Source organism: Peromyscus eremicus, chromosome 1 (assembly GCF_949786415.1).
Source record: "Peromyscus eremicus chromosome 1, PerEre_H2_v1, whole genome shotgun sequence".
Lineage (NCBI taxonomy): Eukaryota > Metazoa > Chordata > Mammalia > Rodentia > Cricetidae > Peromyscus > Peromyscus eremicus.
Genome location: NC_081416.1, coordinates 132,796,671 through 132,815,854, shown reverse-complemented (window position 1 = coordinate 132,815,854; position 19,184 = coordinate 132,796,671). Strand labels below are relative to the sequence as shown.

At 40.7% G+C, this 19,184-nt stretch overlaps 1 protein-coding gene across 10 annotated transcripts in view; it reads right to left on the bottom strand.

Annotated features, from left to right (window-relative positions):
- Positions 1-1,611: 1,611 nt before the first annotated feature.
- Positions 1,612-19,184, bottom strand: part of Tjp1 (tight junction protein 1) — an 82,607-nt gene continuing 65,034 nt past the window's right edge. For 2 of the 10 annotated variants that reach the window (XM_059273301.1, XM_059273350.1), the window contains 9 exons: positions 17,811-18,653; positions 17,606-17,703; positions 16,702-16,929; positions 13,073-13,123; positions 11,813-11,979; positions 8,857-9,331; positions 6,758-6,975; positions 5,303-5,446; positions 1,612-3,133 (listed from right to left, as the gene is read on the bottom strand). In XM_059273301.1, the coding sequence (XP_059129284.1) occupies positions 3,039-3,133; positions 5,303-5,446; positions 6,758-6,975; positions 8,857-9,331; positions 11,813-11,979; positions 13,073-13,123; positions 16,702-16,929; positions 17,606-17,703; positions 17,811-18,653 (2,319 nt within the window). In that variant the 3' untranslated portion in view covers positions 1,612-3,038. The remainder of the gene's footprint in view (positions 3,134-5,302; positions 5,447-6,757; positions 6,976-8,856; positions 9,332-11,812; positions 11,980-13,072; positions 13,124-16,701; positions 16,930-17,605; positions 17,704-17,810; positions 18,654-19,184) is intronic. The other 8 variants (XM_059273318.1, XM_059273358.1, XM_059273335.1 and 5 more) reach the window with 5 other exon arrangements.

Here is a 19,184-nt window from a genome sequence, read left to right as displayed (position 1 = left end):
ACCTCAAAGCCCACCCCTACAGTGACACACTTCCTCCCACTCTAACAAGGCCACACCTCCTAATAGTAACACTCCCTAGGAGATTACGGGAGCCAATTACATTTAAACTACCACAATATCAAACACTAGGGACAGCTCAGCAGAAAGGCCAAGATAAGCAATGACAACTGCCAAAGACACGGGAGTAAGTGGACCTTCGTAGACTGATGACTTCAATGAAAAGCAGTACAGGCGCTGTGAAAAAAGCTAGCACAGTTTTTGTTGTCATTTGGGTTAAAAAGACAATGGATAAGCCAATGATCATCTTATTAGGTAGTTACAGTCAAGTGAAACAAAAGTTATATTCAAATTTGTATGTAAGTGCTTATAGCCACTTACGCACAATCTCCCAAATGTGGACACCACCCCAAAGTTCCTCGAGCAGAATGGATATACAAACTCTAGTGCAGCCACACACTGGAACAACTGCTGAAACAAAGAGCTGCGACATCATACATGAAGCTCAACTGCATCATGTGATGTGAAAGAAGCCACGCTCCTAGATTACATATTGTGTGACCCCACTTATGACATCCTCAAAGAGGCAAAGCTATGGCAACGGAAAAGGGATTATAAGTTACCAAAGGCTGGAAGAGGGGTAGAGTCTACAAGTATACAAGGTATTCTCAGAGTGGGGTGAAGAAACTGTTCTCCAGATTAACTACGGTAATGTTTTAACAAAAGTCAGTTTTAGTTTTCTTAGGTACATAGTTTCCTAGGCAAGTAGGATGTACTTATCAAAATTTGGAGAACTATACACCTTAAAAAAAAAAAAAAGGTAACATGCATATAAATTACATCCTCAAAAAAGAAACAAAACCCACAAAGATGGGCTACATTCACTTAGCTGTACGCTAAACCAGTATAGAAATGACTTCAATGTCAGTGAAGGTGGTATTAAATAAGATTACCAGAGTGGGTATTTGGAGCCATTAAAAGTCATTTTCTTCTCCAAAGGCAGTGGCATTAAAAAAATGCCCATGTTATAAACTGTTCTGGGGGAGAGGTCTGCATAAACTGTCCTAAAGAATAAACACAGTGCAGAGAACACTGAGCAGCTAGAGTTGGCCTACTAGCCTTTGACTAGCACGCCTAACCCGTAGTACACAGTGGCTGTGGGAAACAACACTCAGCATGTATAGTAGCTTACCTAGGATGGCAGGTGATGTGGGTGATTGGTGCAAAGGCTCTAAAGAGGATTACAGGGGCTAGACCAAGGGGTCAGTGTGTAAAAAGTGGTTGTCATACAAGCATGAGGACCTGAGTGTGGATGCCCAGCACCCACACAGAAACTGAGTAGGTGGTGGACTGTGTCTGTAACCCCAGTGATGCTGGGAAGTAGAGAAGCAGATACAGGTGGATCTTTGGATCTTGCTAGCCAGGCCGACTGAATCTGAGCACTCCATGTTCAGTGCAAGATCCTGCCTCAAAAACTAAGGCAGAAAACAACCGAGGAGGACAGGTTATATTCATCTCTAGCCTACATGTGCACACAACACACTTTAAAAAAATTAAAACAGTATTAAAAAGTTGCTTGAAAGGGGAAACAGGGCAAATAAACCAAACTAGTACTGTATTTTAAAAAGTTTTATTCTTGCAGATTTAGAAATTTGAGATTTTTTTTTTAATAACCACAAAAGAAATTCTTCCACACCTAATGATTATTAACAGAATGTAGTGGTGTATTATCTAAACAGAAATCGTGCTGATGTGCCATAATAAACTGTCTATTAGTAAAAAAATACACTTTAGGGCACAGCATTGTATCACAAATTTTACAGAAGGGATACTTTGCAAGAATTTAATCAAACTAGAGTAACTGTATCTTTTAAATGCAGCACTTAAAAATGTAACAACTCTGTGCATTCTTTTTCTTAAAAAAATGACCTTGTATGTGTAGAAACGCTGCTTTATTGCTGCAGAGGTCAAAGTTCAAGGCTCAAGAGGTACAGGAGAGAATACAAAGGTAGCCTTAGAAACTTGGTTCTGTTTATGTATAAAAATGTAGTTTATAAAAGTTAATTTACAAACCAAGAACAAAAGTGGTATGCACGCATTATGTACATGCGTCCTGAAAACATCAAACATTTCAGATGCATAGCCCAGAGAACAGAAGACCACCACGCCCCCTTGTCAAAAAAAAAAAAAAAAGAAAAAAAAGATTTTAAGTCACACCATTATTTTCTTCTGGGTGATTACACGTTTCTGAAACCATCACATCCACAATTTACTCAATCTTTTTCATGATACAGTATCTAGATATGCACAAAACTCATAAAAACTTAGTAGTACACGGCGAAATGATCTAAGAATTAAAAACATGAGGGTAAGGCATTCCTGCTGGTTAGATGTCTGTGGTGATATGTTAATTTATAGATTCAGAGGCCATGGAACCAGGCTCACATGCTTTGGTGTCCTTCCCTAAGAGAAATGTGTTTTCATATACAATAAGTAATTGTCTTCATTTGACCCCCCCTCCCCAAGTTATAAATCCCCCTGCTGTACATTTCTGTTAAATCCACTACACTGGTTATATATTCCAGGTGCATTTGTAAAAAATGTGTGCACATTACCTCATGCATAATAAAATAAAATGTGTATGCTAGGCCAAGGCCGTAATAAAGTTTGAGTGTACTTTGGAAAGAACAGAACTCAAATGCACCCCCATTTACTGGCTGGTATTTTTAACGGAAATCAGTATGTGAAGTTAAGCAGTGACCATAAAAAAGTACAAAAATCATTACAAAGCAAAATATCTTTGAACCTCTAGCCAATGCCGGACAGTTCTTCACTCAATGACATGTAGCTTGTAGCATGTTTTCTGACCGTGGTTCAGGGGCATGCTCACTAATCTTCATCAGTTCCAACAAATGCTTAATACTAAGAATTGCAGTATAAATTCTAAGAAAATATAATACTCAGTCGAGTGGTTCCATTTAGATTTAGTTAAGTTCAGTCCATGTTCACATTGCTTAGTCCGGTTCCTACCCTCTTAAGAACTAAAAGTGGTCAATCAGAACAGAAACACAGTTGGCTCCAACCAAGTAATTTGGATCTCCAGGAAGACACTTGTTTTGCCAGGTTTTAGGGTCACCTATGAGAGAAAAAGATTCTGGTGTTACTTTATGGTTTTCTGGACTGCTTTCCACCATGCTTTGCTATTATAAACAAACAAACACATGTATCAGATAGGATTTTCTTCTCTCTTCAAATATTATACTTACATCCAAACTTGGTACTTTAAGTAGGCCTGCCAGCTGCAAGCATTTCAAAGCTGTTTTAGATGTCTCTTCTGTTATCAAATTCATTGGACTTTTTAATACAGGAATAAAGTTATAAAGACTCAGGAGACCGTTCATTGAAGCTGTTCTTCAGTGTACCTAACTATTAACAACCCCTTCCTTCTGTATAACACTATACAGTAACCCATTCTAGCGAGTGTGAGAAAACAACACTGCTCACACTCAGTTATGCACTCAGAGGATATTCCTTCTGCAAAGATTCGTAGAACCTAGCTCCTCTAGACTCTTCCTCCTTACCAATCAAACCAGCAAGACTGCACCAGAGCTTCCCACACTCCGGGTATGCAATACCAACTGTTAGGGGAATTCAAACACCCACAGGCTCAGCAGGTCAGAGGTAGGTCTTGGGTGTTTGAGTTTTGAAGAAGCTCTTGGTATTTTCAGATTTGTACCCTGCATGATGACCTGGTAGTAGACATGAACTGTGAATGATGGGAAACTCTAGTCTCTGAGGTAGCCAATGGAGCAGATAATCAAAGCTGCTGACTTTTCCTTCCCTTATAATAGTCCATGGCCAGGAGTGTTTCTGTGCTGTGGGCAATGTACGGAGATGCTTCTGTCACAACTGGCATCCACAGACTTGAGACCAGAGAAACCACTAGCCTTCTTGCAGTGTACCAGGCAGCCCTACAACAAATGGTGGACTATCAACTATACCAGTTGTGTACCCTGTGTTCAGTAAGATATACATCACATTCAATAATTAAATAAGCGGTTTAATAAAGAGTCAGTGAATTTCAGATACAGGTGGACAAATTAGTCAGACAGTGAGGAAATTGTGACAACTCTGGAAATCAAAGGCATCAAGTTTTTGATTTAAGTCAGTACTTACCAACTCTATGCCTACAGAACAGGTTAGCAGAGGCAATGTAGCCTACTGCTGCACTGGATTACACGAAGGTGTACTTATTTTCCGGGTGGACACACTCCAGTGGTCTCAGCACAATCAAACAGTACCACATAAACATTGGAAATGACAAATGTGTAGCTCCTTTGTACATCATGTAAGGTCACTTACCGCACAGGTTAGTATAGCAGGCAGTTCAGATGAAGCTGTCTCAAACCTATAACGTTCTCCCTGCGTCTGAATGTCCATTTTAAATACTGCTTAATGACTACTTCAAGCTAGTCTACAAGGCTTTTCTCCCAGGGACCATTTAAATTTGATCCTATTGTAATCTTTCTATCTATTACAACCTTTATTTCATACTGGACTAAACTGAAACTTACTAATGCTCAATGATTTATACAAATTTAGGGGTAAAACTTTAAATTTTTGTTTTCCTATAGCTCCTGTTAGAGTGAACAATATTGGTAATAAAAACTGACTTTTGCTAGGACGTGGTGGCGCACGCCTTTAATCCCAGCACTCGGGAGGCAGAGCCAGGTGGATCTCTGTGAGTTCAAAGTCAGCCTGGTCTACAGAGTGAGATCCAGGACAGGCACCAAAACAACAGAAAAAACAAACAAACAAAAAAGACTGACTTTTGAGTTATTCAAGTGAGAAATATGAAAATGCAATGGAAGCCTTGAAATCATGAGCCAATGAGCAAAAGTCACTAAAATAGTACATAACAGGAGTTACTTAGAGGTTCACGCTGGGGGGAAAAAAAAAACAAAAAACCAAACCCACGGCCAAGTATCATCACTGTGAAAACTTTCTCTAAGATTAGTATAAATATTTTGCATCTTGAAAAATCTGATAGATGATAAAATCTTTTGGAACCCCAACAACAGTCAATCTTCAGCCAATCACCGATTATTAAAAGAGAAAAGTCTCCATGGTTCCATATGCATTTATGACACAGGTACCACAATAACTCTCCAATACCAGTGATGCTTACAAGGCCACAGGGACAGAGTGAAGACGTGTTCACACACAGCACAGGGAGCACCAAGAGGTCAGGCATTAATCAACGACAGTACCCAAAGCCCCAAAGGACAGAGTGAAGACCGCATACCCGACGAGGAGTCGGATGATTTGAGAGCAAAAGACCAACCGTCAGGAGTCATAGACGCACAATGTGGCAGGCGCAGCTCCACGGGCTTCAGGAACTTGAGGCCATGGGGCCCACACATCACCAGGGGGCTCAGCAGAGTTTCACCTGGAGTTAAGGAGCGAGAAGGGCAAGAGTGATGAGCTCTTCCTTCTAGACACAGTCCCACTCCCCGTGCATGCTTCCTGAAGTCAAATGAAGATAGCTCTATAACAGGGCTAAGAAAAATACAGTGGAAGCTACAACTGTAATTGATAAGATTTTAACAGATATATTAGAGTAAAAAGATGTGACATCCATTTAAATATTTTATCTAACTTAATATGGCTGAAACAATATCTCAACACATAACCAATACATGCAGTCTCTGAGGTCCTTATTTTACATTTCTAGTATTAAATAATCCCATGTAACCAGTAGCTACTGCATTCCATCATATAGGTCTAGAGCATAAAACATTCCATATCCTTTTTGCAAATGTTGCATATTTTCCTGAAAACAGTCTTATTTGTTTGGGATGTGTGTGTGTAAAAAGTGGTTGTCATACAACACACACACACACACACACACACACACACACACACACACACACACACACACGCTGTGTTGGTGGAGGTCAGCATGCAACTTGCAGGAGTCAGTTCTCTCCTTTGATTGCATGGGCCCCAGGGGACAAACTCAGATCTCCAGGCTTCAGAGCAAGCACCTTTGCCCACTGAACCACCTTGCTAGTCTGTGCCTTTCACTTCTAGGTGTTTGCTACACATGCATTCAGGGATTCAAGCAGGGCCAACAGTGTCAGTCCTACTGTTTTGAAAAGAGTATCTCAAGAAAGTGGGTTACAGTGCCATATGGAGTGAACTCCAAACTGCTAAGGAGATCACAGCACAGGTGGTTATTATAGTGTACCAATGACTCCAGGAAGGCTGTGAAAATCAGAGCACTCCTGGGTCCCTTAGACTGTTCAGAAATATGCTATACCACCTTCTAAGGACATTTCAGTCACTCTGCTGCGTGTCTGATTGCTGGCTCCTGAGCTAACAGTTGACAGGCAGGACAAAGCCTTCTAGAGTCGATGATACTTAACTATCTTGAGATAGAAGGGCTGACAAATTGGGTTAGGTTGGGCAAACAATCTGGCAGTCATGTGGCATCACTTAATTTCACACTGAAAGTAAAAGTACTCTTTGTAGAAGGCCACCATGCCTCCTTTGGGCCCCATCCACCACATGCTAGTTATACCACTTCTCTGCAGAAAGCTCATTTGAGAGGCCCTCTATTGTCCACAGAAAATGCTGTGCTTGGCCTAAAACATTTAGAGGCTTCCAGCTTATCCCTGTGGTTGCCACTGTCAACAGTGAGGTACACTCAGGACAATGCCTGAGTTATTACAGTGAAGCAGACAATAAGCACACTTACCTTTCTCTTTATCTAAAGGTGGGAGGATGCTATTGTCTCTGCAGACTTTGAAATAGATTTCTTGCTCGATTCCTTCAGGAATGGCTCCTTGTGGGATAATTATACTAACACCAGTTTCTATGGAACTCAACACACCACCGTTACTGTTAAATATGCCTCGGGCTGTAGCCACCACAGTGTGACCATCCTCATCTTCATCTTCTTCCACAGCTGAAGGACTGAGGGGTCAGAAATGGCAAGTGAAAATCCTAATAATACACATGGGCTTTCCTTCCCCCCCCCCCCCGCCCCCAAAGGGTTTCTCTGTGTAGCTTTGCACCTTCCCTGGATCTCGCTCTGTAGACCAGGCTGGCCTCGAACTCACAGAGATCCGCCTGCCTCTGCCTCCCAAGTGCTGGGATTAAAGGCGTGCGCCACCACCGCCCGGCTGGGCTTTCCTTTTATTACTATTATGTAAGTGCTTAACTTTATTTCTCCAAGCACTTTAGAAGTTGCTTATTTAAACAAGTCAAGTTTTAAGTGAAAGATCTTATTCAGAGGGATAACTAAGAGCATACCCTTTCTGGAAAAGTCCAGACTGCCTTTTTGAAGGTGAAGAATCGGTTACTGTAATTACCAGTGTAATTTCAATACACCAAACAAGATACTTTTCCCTAACAGCTACCATGGGTCTTAAGTAACACAGTGAACATCCATGAAATGGGTGCTCTAAATCATGCTGAGTCATACTTTAGCTGGTAACACAGAAAACAACAATATGGGCTGGGAATGGAGCTCATTAGCACAGCACTTGTCCAGCACTGCCCAAACGGAAAAGAGTATTTATAACGGAGACTTTGATAGACTTTAGAATTTTAGTGTGCACACTCACTGCCCTTCTTAGTACACCCTGAATCCTAAATGCCCAGGCTGTCAAAGGTAAAGCCTACAAGGTTCTAAAAGGTAAGATGCTCTGGTACGGTGTACCTCAAAGACCCAAGAAGATACAGCAAGGTGACTTACTACAAAATGTTGCCAAAGGCAGAGGAAATAGTATCAATGAATGTTTCCAAATTGGAAGTTAGGCTATTAAGACTTTGTGAAGTAGTTTTAAGCCAGAACTTGAATGTGACAGAAGAGATGAACTAACAGCATTTAGTGTATGAAGGGGAGCCACAGTTTCTCTCCAGCATGACTGCAGGGTCAGGGGTAGACTCCTAAAGCAAATGGAAAGGGAACAGAGCCCGTCATCTGATGTGGTCACACCATGGAGGCCCTGCATAGCAAGAGCTCTGCTGGATCGACTACAGGAAGGTAGACTGACAAATCCATCTTGAGATGCAGACTTCAGGTGGCCTTCCTGGTCCTTGGGTCTACCTGTGAGTCCTCTTTCATGGATGATATGAAAGTATTTACTGAAGAGGCTGACCTGAGTCGGTATGTGGTCGGGTGGTTCTGACCGATTACTATTTAACAAGCAGACAGAAAAGACTGCCCAGGTGAGGCTCTAGATAGACTTAACCTTCTTACTATGGTTTTCAATAGCCATTTTAGTTTCACTACATTTCTATTCTTTTCTGTACCCTAGCTGAATAAACAGTAAATGAGGAATAGATAAATTTGTTTACTATTCTTCAAATGTAACCCCCACTGGTAGAAGATAAGTTAAGTGGCTATAGGAAGTCACAGTTACCTAAAGATACGAACTCTGAGATTAGATGGCCAGGGCTGAATGACTTACGAGCCGTGTGATACTGCTTGGGCAAAATGCCTTCTGTCCTTCAATCTTAGTTACTGCTGATACAGGGATAATGACAATAACTTTGGATGCTATATGCTTTATAATCTGATTAACATCTTATACCTCACTATAATAAGTTTAGTTTACAGGTATAATTCAAATTATCATTTCAAGTTTCATCATATAAACTACTTCTAACTACAGTTGCATACCTATAACCCCAGCACTTGGGAGGCTGAGGCAGGAAGATCACTGTGGGGTTCAAGGCCATCATGGCTACAGCTTTCGTAGCAAGGTCTTATCTCTGACCACATTCCCTTCCCATTTAAAAAAAAAAAAAAAAGGCAGCCCTTTAAATAAAGGCCAATAAATATCTTACCTCACAGGAACAGCCTTAGGCACGGTGCTGATATTGTTCATTTGATATTTAGGCTTATCTGCATGGATAGAGAAAGTTTCAACTCCACTGTCAAACTCGGGAGGCTGTGCTGAACTATGAGCTTTCATAAGAGTCTTTGGAGAAGTGGGAGGTTTTGAAGATAATTCAGGTTTATGTACAGTTTCACTTGGCAAAAGATTATGGTTGAACTTGGGACTTTCAAATTTGCGTTCAAATGGTCGCGCAGAACTTGTGTAGGGCTTTGGTGTGAATCGGTTGTAGGCTGGAGTGACAGTTTTCTGAGTCTGCTCGGCTCCATTAACTGGAGCCTTTTCTGGGAAACTCTTCTGTGGATAGAAAGTCTGAGCAGAGTCCTCCCGGGCTGGCGGCCTGAACGCTGCTGGCTTACTTTGAGGTGGGGGTGGGTCTGGTTTAGACATATATGAGTTCTGAAAATCCAATGATACTGAATTGCCTAAGAAACAAACATACACACATTTAAAAACTTCCTGAAACCCATTTTAACAACCCTTTCTTTCTTTCCTGGGATAACGTCTCCAGGCACGGAAGTGAAGTCTGGGTCCTGTCTGATATTGAAGGACACAAGTTGCAGTATATCCTGTTGTCTCAGATTCAGCATGAAGCTATGAAAGTATTGACCCCTGAAAAAGATACCTTGAGTAACTTTGCCCCACTATCTACCAAAAATTAGAAACAGAGGACAAATTTGATTATATGAAACACATCAGTATTGAAAACTCACCCTTAAAGAAAGCATTAAAAAAACAAAGGCCCAGCAGCCACACACTGAGAGAAGATACTTAGAAAATATAAGTGGTCACCAGTATTAATATTCTGTACAGAAGTGCCGAACATCTGTCTCTCTGTATTACAAAAGTAAAAACTCCAGGTACTGTGCAGTAAGACCCTGACCTATCCATCAAGGAAACATGAAATGAAAAAGAATAAACTAGTCATTAAAGACCACTGCACAAACGGGAAAAGGGCAAAGCTGAGCAGTTCGACAAGTCCAAGTGCCCATGCCAATGTGGACTAGCAGGAACAGCCACACTCTGCTGAAGCAACATAGAGCAGAATCACACAAGTTCTTGGGATCACAGGAAAAGGAACGCTGGTGTAATGCCAGGTCTTTTGTTTAAAAAAAAAAAGATAGAGAAAATAGAAAAGCTGGGAATGTGTCCTACTCTCTCTTTTATGAAACTAGTATAGATAGCACTGATAACAAAACCAGACAAAGCCGTTTCAGGAAAAATATTAATCCAAATTGTTCATGAGTATGTAACCATATTAAGATAATAAAGTAGAAAAATCAGATGATCATGTTAATATGAGAAAAACATTTTTAATTTTATAGACTCCCCCCCGCCCCCCCAAAACAGGGTTCTCTGTGTAGCCCTAGCTTTCCTGGAACTTGCTCTGAAGATCAGGTTGGCCTCGAACTCACAGAGATCTGCCTGCCTGTCTCCTGAGTGCTGGGATTAAAGGCGTGCTTCACCACTGCCCAGTGGCTTATAAAAATTGTATATGCATGTGAGTGAGACTTCATGTATGTTCACCAGGTATGTAATTGGTGCCTGTGAAGGCCAGAAGATGATGCTGGAGCCTTTGAAACTGAAATTACAGATAGCTGAGTGCCTGATGTGGTGCTGGGAGCCAAACCAAGGTCTGCTGTAAGAGCATCAGAAGCTATTAAACACTGAACCATCTCTCCAGCCTACGATGGTAAAATGTTAAACAAAATGCTTTTAGCAAACTAAGAATAGAGATTGTGATAAAAGCCACCTTGTAAAACAAACCCCAATAAAACCCTATAGCTAGCATCACTTAAGGGATGGGAACCAGCAAAAGATGTCTGTCTTTACCATTTGTTTCTTTTTCTTGAGAAAGATCTCTCAACTGTGCACAGAATTTGCTGTGTAGCTCAGGCTGGCCCTTGCCTACAAAGTGCCAGAGCTATAGGCATGCATCTCATGCAGCCGAAAAGCTCCAGTATCACTTACATGTACAATAACTGGTAAGCTTCAAGACTGACATCCTCCAATTTGACTCCCATCGAATAGAGAGGTACTAACAAGTGCCAAGAAGAGAATGGACAAACTGCATTATGTTACGGTAGAATTTTATCTAGCTATTCAAGTAAGTAAGCTAGGTCTGTCGAGATTTTTCCTGAGGATGAAAATGTACGATATTTTCTGTGTCAAACTATATGGTTTTCATATGTCCATATTTTAAGATGGAGCATAACAGGTTTTACAAAGCAATATACAAATGTTTAAAATTACATCTTATTTGTGTGTGTGTATGCCTGCATGCACGGGCATGCACGTGCCACTGAGAGTAATATTATGTCAGTAGAGCACTGGCTGGAATTAGTTCTTTCCTTCTATCATGTGGGGTCCAGGGCTGGCTGGACCTTTGAAGCACCTCTACCCACTGAGCCATCTCCATGCCCCTCAAGTATTTAAATTGAGGCATACCAGTTAACAGGTACTGCTTTCAAGAAGATTTGGAGATAGGCATAAAATTAAGCTAGGTTAAAAAAAAAAAAAGACAAAAATTCATGTAGCTACAAGGCGCATCCAATATAATGGTCATTTATATAAACAGTAGACAACACACACAACATTTTCTTTCCTGTGAGACTTACTTTCTAGTCCTGGCTGGCTTGGAACTTACTATGTAGACCAAGGTGGTGGCCTTAAACTCAGACCCATCTAACTCTGACTCTGCCTCCAGAGTGCTATGATTAAAGACATGAACTACTGTGCCCAGATAAGATACATTTTCAACAAAACCTTTTTCACTGTTACCAACTCAAACATTTTCTGAGCATATTTTTTTAAACATTAAAGTGATCTAAACTTCAAAACTGTAAGAATTTAACTTTATAAATATTACTCGATTATAGTAACATGTCAACTTCTTAACTTCCTACCTTCACCCTGAGCACCTTTGGAATGTGTGTGGAGAGAAGAGCTGGACATAGGTGGAGCTGACTGGGTGTACTGTGAGGGCAACGGAGGAGGAGGAGGTGTGGCTTGGATTGGATCATAGCGCTTCTCACTGAATGATCTATCCACAGTATCAGTTTCAGGTTTTCCCCTGTTTAAAAGAAAAAAATAAAAAGAAATTCCAATATTGGAAAATGAACAATTACAAAACAAGCTATCATTTCTAAAATATCCTTAAATCTAAAAAAAAAAAAAAAAAAAGTATCTAGAAATGTCACACAATTTATTCTCATGAGTATAGGTAGCTACTCTACCAAAATATACAAACAAATTCATCATCAGCACAAGAAATGTCAAGACAGCACAGATACTTGAAGAATATTAGTAAAACATCCAGAAGATATCAATTAAAAGGCGGATGAAATTTGGGTATACTTTTTAATATTTGTGATATTTATAAAAGTAGTAGATTTAAGGAAGTTTTGCAAATATTTTGAGGAATGTTATTTTGGCACAAACCTTCCTTAAACTAACTTGTAATTTTGTATCAGGTAAAAATCTTGGTGTCAGGCATGCTCAAAGCACTACAATATATGATGCCATAGACCCAAGTTCAGCAAGCTTTTCCAGTGAAGAGCCGGATAAATACATGGCCTTGCCTTTTTGAGTGATAGGGCCTCTGACACAGCTATTAACTTAGCTGTTATCAGGCAGAATTAGACAGTCAGTCAATGGATAGGCAGAGGTGTGCTCCAGTAACATTGGAAAAACAGGATATCTTTAAAATCTGCCCTGGTTTCTTGCTCTTTTGCCCTGTTGAATGATTGCTAGAGGAGCAGACACTGCTTTACTTTACAAGGCTTGTCTAGTCAAAAGTGGGCCAGGTATCCTTACTTTTTTTAATTGCCAATTGCTAATAAGTAACATATAAGATTTAAACAAAGGAAATCTAAATAGACCCATAATTCAACACTGCCACCTGAGCCTTACTGCAGAGTGCCAAGCTGCCCTGGCATTATGTGCACAGACAATGACATGTACTTGAAACGTGCATTGGTTTTCATACAATATTTTTGTTGAAGAAATCTAGTTTTATGATTAGCTTCAAAATTAGCTAGTACCTTGCTTACACATATTAGACTTCAATGTTAAGAAGAAGACATTGAGATCCGAAAGTGCACATAATGCCAATGACACAGTGAGGGACATCTCATGGAACAGCCTCACATCAATGCCAGTCTTACCACTTGATGTTCCTTTTCAAGTAGTCAGAGCTAGTGTAAGAGCCAAGAAATCTAGGTGATGGCAAAGCAAGCGCAATAGAAAAACGAAAGAAAACGGTCAATCTAACTACGATTACAGCAAACAGAACTCAAATGTCATTTAAAATATTAACCAACATCACAATCTTAATGTAATTTGCTTCATAACAGGACATACCGCTAATTCTCATTGAGCCAAAGGAATCAGCAATATATTAACACAGTTAACTTACTTACGCCTTGCCTGCCCACCCAGCCCACATATTTTAGCTGCTGCAGCCAGTGAAGACAATGCATCTGGTTCCACTCAACTTCAACTTCAGCTCACCTACACCACAGCAGCTAATGATGAGGAGAGAAAAGAGCCAGGGTAGGGTGTTGCTCCCCAGAGTATTTGCCCATCACATCTCAGATCCTGGGCACAACACTCAACACCACACAAAAATTAAAGGAAAAAGTAGCTGGTCAGTGGTGGTACACACCTTTAATCCCAGCAAAGGCAGGCGGATCTCTGAGTTCCAGGACAGCTAGGACTACACAAAGAAACCCTGTCTCAACAACCCACCCCTACCCCACCCCACCCCCCACAAAAAGAGAAAGTAATGAAACAAGACAAAGAGCACTAATCAGGTCATAATCAGCAGATTCTGAATAAACAGATGACAACGAAAAGAAAGGCTGTGCAAAAGAGATGACGTAAGAAAGACAAGAGAAGGGACACAGTATGACAGGTACACCTTAATAAGATGCACTGGCAAATGCAAACACTGGACCTTTCAAACACGGCTATGATCAACCATGTTCTCTTCCTTTCTAGCAAGCCCTCATCCACCTCTAGCAGCAAGCTAAATTCTGTGTTGAGGAGATACTTGTTTGTTAAACTGCCATATGACACGCATAGCTTCTCTCCTCTAATGATGTCACATCATCAACAACAAATAAAAAGTACTACCTGCCATCAATCTATCTCTTACATTTAGTTCTTAGAAAGTGAAATGGTAAAACTATTTATTTCATTCAATGGCAAAATTTACCTGTGAAAACTATTCCTAACACTGGCTCCTCCCAGATGTGTAGAGTGGATGACTAATGCACCTAGCATACTATTACTTACTGAGCTTCATTAACTCAAAAAATACTGTACTCTAGGCAGTGTTTTAGACCCTGTCTGAAAGTTACATAGTACATAATAACTAAATTTTCACTATAAAAATTCAAATTGATAGAAAATCAAAAATATTTTTCAAGCCAGACCTAGTGGTGCACGCCTTTGACCCTAGCACTTGGGAGGCAGAGGCAGTCATTTGAGTTCAGTGCCAGCCTGTTCTACACAGTAAGTTCCAAGACAGCCAAAGATACGTAACATAGTACAACCGTGTCTCAAAACACAAAGCAGCAACAGCAATAACAAAAAGCCAAAAAACAACAACTTTTCATCTGATTCACTGGCAAATTTAGACCTAAATGTATTGTTAAGGTTATAGCCTACTTCTTATCAGGAATGTAAAGGGTAAAGTATCTCTTTATATCCCTTGGCCTTCTTTTAACAAGAATGACAAGTTTAGAAGAACACTTAAAAATGATTACTTCTGGGCCAAGAAGAAGGCTCAGCAAGTAAGGCACTTGCTGCCAAGCCAGACAACCTGAGGTTGATCCTCCCATGCCCCTTGACCTGCACCCACACAGCAGAAGAACAAACTCCCAATAGTTGTTCTATGACCTTCATGTGTCCACTGTGGTGCACCGACCTTTTCCAAACAAATAAATGCAGTTTTGTTTCGTTTTGTTTCTTTAAGGCACATTAAAATAATGACTCCTTGGAGCTGGAGACATGGCTCAGCCACTGTGAGCACTTGTTGCTCTTTGCAGCAGACCCTGGGTTCAGTTCCCAGCCGCCACAGAGTGGTTTAGAACCATGTAATGGCAACTCTAAGGTATCTGATGCTCCCTTCTGGTTTCTGTGGGCACCAGGCATGTCTATGCACATGTACAGTGAACATACATACATTTGGGCAAAAGACTCCTGCACATTAAAAAAAAAAAAAAAGATAATTTAAAAAAATTATCTAGAATATCCCCTTTGCCTTACCAAAAACTGAGCTTAATAGACTTGAGATGCTACCAGGCACCTGTCTAACGGTGTACTAGGAAACCATATGACTTAATACGATCTGCACTGTAGTATCAAGTCTGCATCTGCATTTCTCACAGACTGGCTTCTGCAATGGAAACCAAGATTTAAAGGGACTGAAATGTTCTAAATTCTTACTAATGATGTCTCAGGAAACTGGATAACTAAATTGGGTTTTCAATGTTACAAGTTTCAAAATACATTCTAAAACAACTTCACTCAGTACTAGATAACAGTCTCAGACAATTCTAAGTGTAGAGTTCAGTAAAAATGTGCATACCTATAATCTTGGACACAAAACTCCCATGTAATGGCTTGTGTCTGAGCCACAGTTCCATTTATTTAAAAAAGACTAAGCTAGGGGGCTGGAGATATGGCTCAGTGGTTAAGAGGACTGGCTACCCTTCCAGAGGACCCAGGTTCAATTCCCAGCACCCAAATGGCAGCTCACACCTGTCTGTAACTCAGTTCCAGGGAATCTGACACTCTCAACACCAACGCACATAAAATAAAAATTAAAAATAAAATAAAGAAGACTAAGGTAGGTGTACAAGAAATGGGTTTTCAGCTGGAATGAAATGCCTCTCACCTCCTGAGGTGAGGTTTATCAGGTAAAGAACGTAGTCCTTCCCTGAATTTAGACACTCCCAAGTATCTCTTGGACCCTGCCTTCTAGACTATCTGCCTTTTGAGTTAGGATTTGCTTGGGCAGCTCCCACAATTTTAAAAACAAATTCCTCTGTGACAAACACCATCTATTTTTGTTTCTGTGGGTCTGGTTTTGTGGAGGTATGAGCCCACGGGTGCCCGTGTGGGACCTGACCCAACTCTCAGGAGCAGAGTCTGTCAGGATCCGAGCAGAGATGTACCAACAGCAGGAGCACAAATCCACCAGGCACAAGAAGAAACTGCGCCAACACAGAAGTCAGGGAAGAGACGAGAGAAGCAGACAGAGAACAAAAGACTAAGAACCTTGTCACTCCACCTCACCTGATCCCCTGTAAAGCCGGACTATAAGTCTCTAAGAACACCCCACACTCCAAAATAAGAAAAAGACAAGCTCTTCCTCATCTTCATGAAACCGAAACCAAAACCACCTGAGTATTTCCTCCCTGTGACCCCCTTCCCTACCTATTTTTATGTCTTACTGACAGAAACAGAAATAAGGGAAACATCACCGTTAAACGTGTACCACATGTGGAGAGACTCAAGACTCAGCTTCACTTCAGGGGCTTTGGTTCACTCTTTTCACCAAAACTCTTAACTTTAGCAACTGTCCTTATGTCAAAACTCTGTATTGCTGATGTCGGGGTTAAGAGCAAAAACCATATACCAGAGGCTCTAGAAAGGGGCCCAGCAGAGAGCAAGGCACTGTATCCAACCTCCTTAGCAAACGGAACTCTATCTGGGTAACTCTGCATCATACAACTGAAACTGTTTCATCCTAGTTTTAATAGTAAATCTTAGGTAAACAACTTACTTTGAAGAATAACTAGAAAAATTTGGCTGACTCTGAGAATGGACTGGTTTGGCAGGCTCTGAGTGATGACTGGCAGGAATATGTGTAGGAGGCTTCGACTCAAAACTTCTTCGGTCAAAATAAGAGAGCTGTTTCCGGTAATATTCTTCATCCTCTTCAGGGTCATAATGATTTGATCGAACAATATCTTCAGGTGGCTTCACTTGAGGTTTCTGAGGCTCTGGGAGCCTGGTAATGAGTAACAAGTAAAACCAATTGCTAGATGTTAATTTTAAAAGACAATGAACATACAAATCTTATCTTGATTTTTTTCTCCCCTTTGTCTGTATGTACAAGGCAGGGGTCAGGCTCAGGCATAGTTCTTCAGTACTGGTCTAACTTGTTTTATTTTTGTACTTTCATCTTTTTACTGACAGCTGTGATTATTTGGGATTTTATGGCATAATCAACAACCAGCATGTATATTTTAAAATAACATACTCACACTTAATATGCAAATATAGGCTCCTTTTATATCTTAATATAAAAGAACTACCTCAATACAACTTAGAAACAGCAGTGTTAGCAGTCGTGCTGTGGTTAACACAGTGACAAGAACCTCATACACACTTCCTCAATGAATCTTTTTAGTGATTTAAACCAATTTGAGTTTTTCACTCCTACAAACTAACAGTTCACACTCTGAATGTGCTTAAAATGGAGAAAACAATATAGCTTTAAAATTTTTGTTTCAACCTTTTGCTTTAAACAAACAAACAACTTTTCCACAAATTCGTTTACTAAAGCTTTGTCACAGGGGCACATGAAAGCTCTCAAGTCTCTCCCTGGGGTCAGGGGTCATCAGGAAATCTGGCTGCTTAGCTTTCCTGAATCCCTGTTCAGATTTATGCCTGAGCACACCCACCTGTAGAGGGTTTTGTCATGCTCACTAAACTGACTCTGAGGAGCGGGTTTAGGGCCAGCGAGGGAAGCACTTGGAGGTTTCGATGCTACTTCTGGAGGCTGCAGAGAAGAAGGAAGAGCGAGTTAGCAAGAAGGTATCATTAAAAGGAAGCAGACAACTAAGAACTCTGAACTCACTGCTGTCTCCACAGACACTGCCTTTTTACCTTGAAGCTGGTGGTGTCGCTACCATCTTTCTTGTTCTCCAAGGACGCAGATCTTTTGTTCTCAAACATCTTGACTCTGGTGAGCACAGACTGCGGTTTCATCGCTGGATCCTCCTCTTCCTCAGTGAGTGCCGGGGGCGGAGGCTGCGGTTTGGTAGTAGAGGGTAGAACTTCTGGCTTATGTTGAGAGGAAGGTATCAGAGGAGGAACAACTGCAGCACCATGGAGAGGCTCATAGTGGCCTGTTTTGGAGGTAAATCCTTGTGGCGGTACTTGCTCGTAACTTCGTGGGTACTGGTCAAAGTACTTAGGCTCCGATGACTTAGGACCTGATGAAGAATAGGGCTGTGCTTCTGGCCTGTATCTGTTGTGCACCTCATACCCAGAGGTTGGCTGCTCTTCATGGCGGAGAGTAGAGGTTCGAGGCAGCTGTTCGTAGCGTGGTCTACTGTCATATGACAGAGAGGCTGGCTCTTCAAAACGTGGGAAATAACCTCGTTCTGAAGGCTCTTCAGGATGCTGATTATCAAAAGAAGGCCGAGGTTGGTAGGGCTGTTTGTCATCATAGTATGACCACTGGTCTTCATAGGTAGGGATTCGATCTTCATATCGTAGGCGATGGTCATAGTTTCGAGAAAACTGGTCTGTGTAGCTTGAGGAGTCATACCTGTATGCAGGCTGCTCAAGGTCTCTGCTGGCTTGTTTTTCTATGTATGGAACTTGGGGTTCATAGGCCAGATTTGGCTCTTTATCTGGCCTCTGCCCTGGGTGACCAAGAGCAGGTTGTTTTAAAATATGGTTTTGTCTCATCATTTCTTCAGGATATGCCTCCTTCCTATACACCTGCATAAAAAAACCCATGTTTGAGGACAAAGGCTTGTTTATAATTCTGTTCTATTTTATTAGGCAATGATAATATTAAGTTACGATTTTAAAATGTGAAATGGTATATCCTACCATTTTTAATGGGGATATGGCAGATTAGTAGAGAGAAAGCTAGCTCAAGTGAAAGCTCACAATTTACACTGCAGGTAGGAGCGTTTATACTTTAGCTTGTACCAACAAAAAGTAAGGTAAAGGTAATTATTCATTTAGCAGGAAATTAATTTACTGAATGCCTGATTCCATCTGATTTTGACACTGAAGGTAAAAATCACAAAGAAAATTTATGGACACCGTAATTTATATAAATATAAAAATGTTATGAGTCTCAACTATAAAAGAATTCTAGAAGATACTAAAATCAAAATTAAAAGTAATAATACTGAAGCACAAATCTTAAAAGGCTTGGTCTCAAATAATCAATAAACCATTGGAAGCCATGCAAACTACAACACTGAAATGATTTGTCTTGTTGGAAAGCATTGAAGTGTA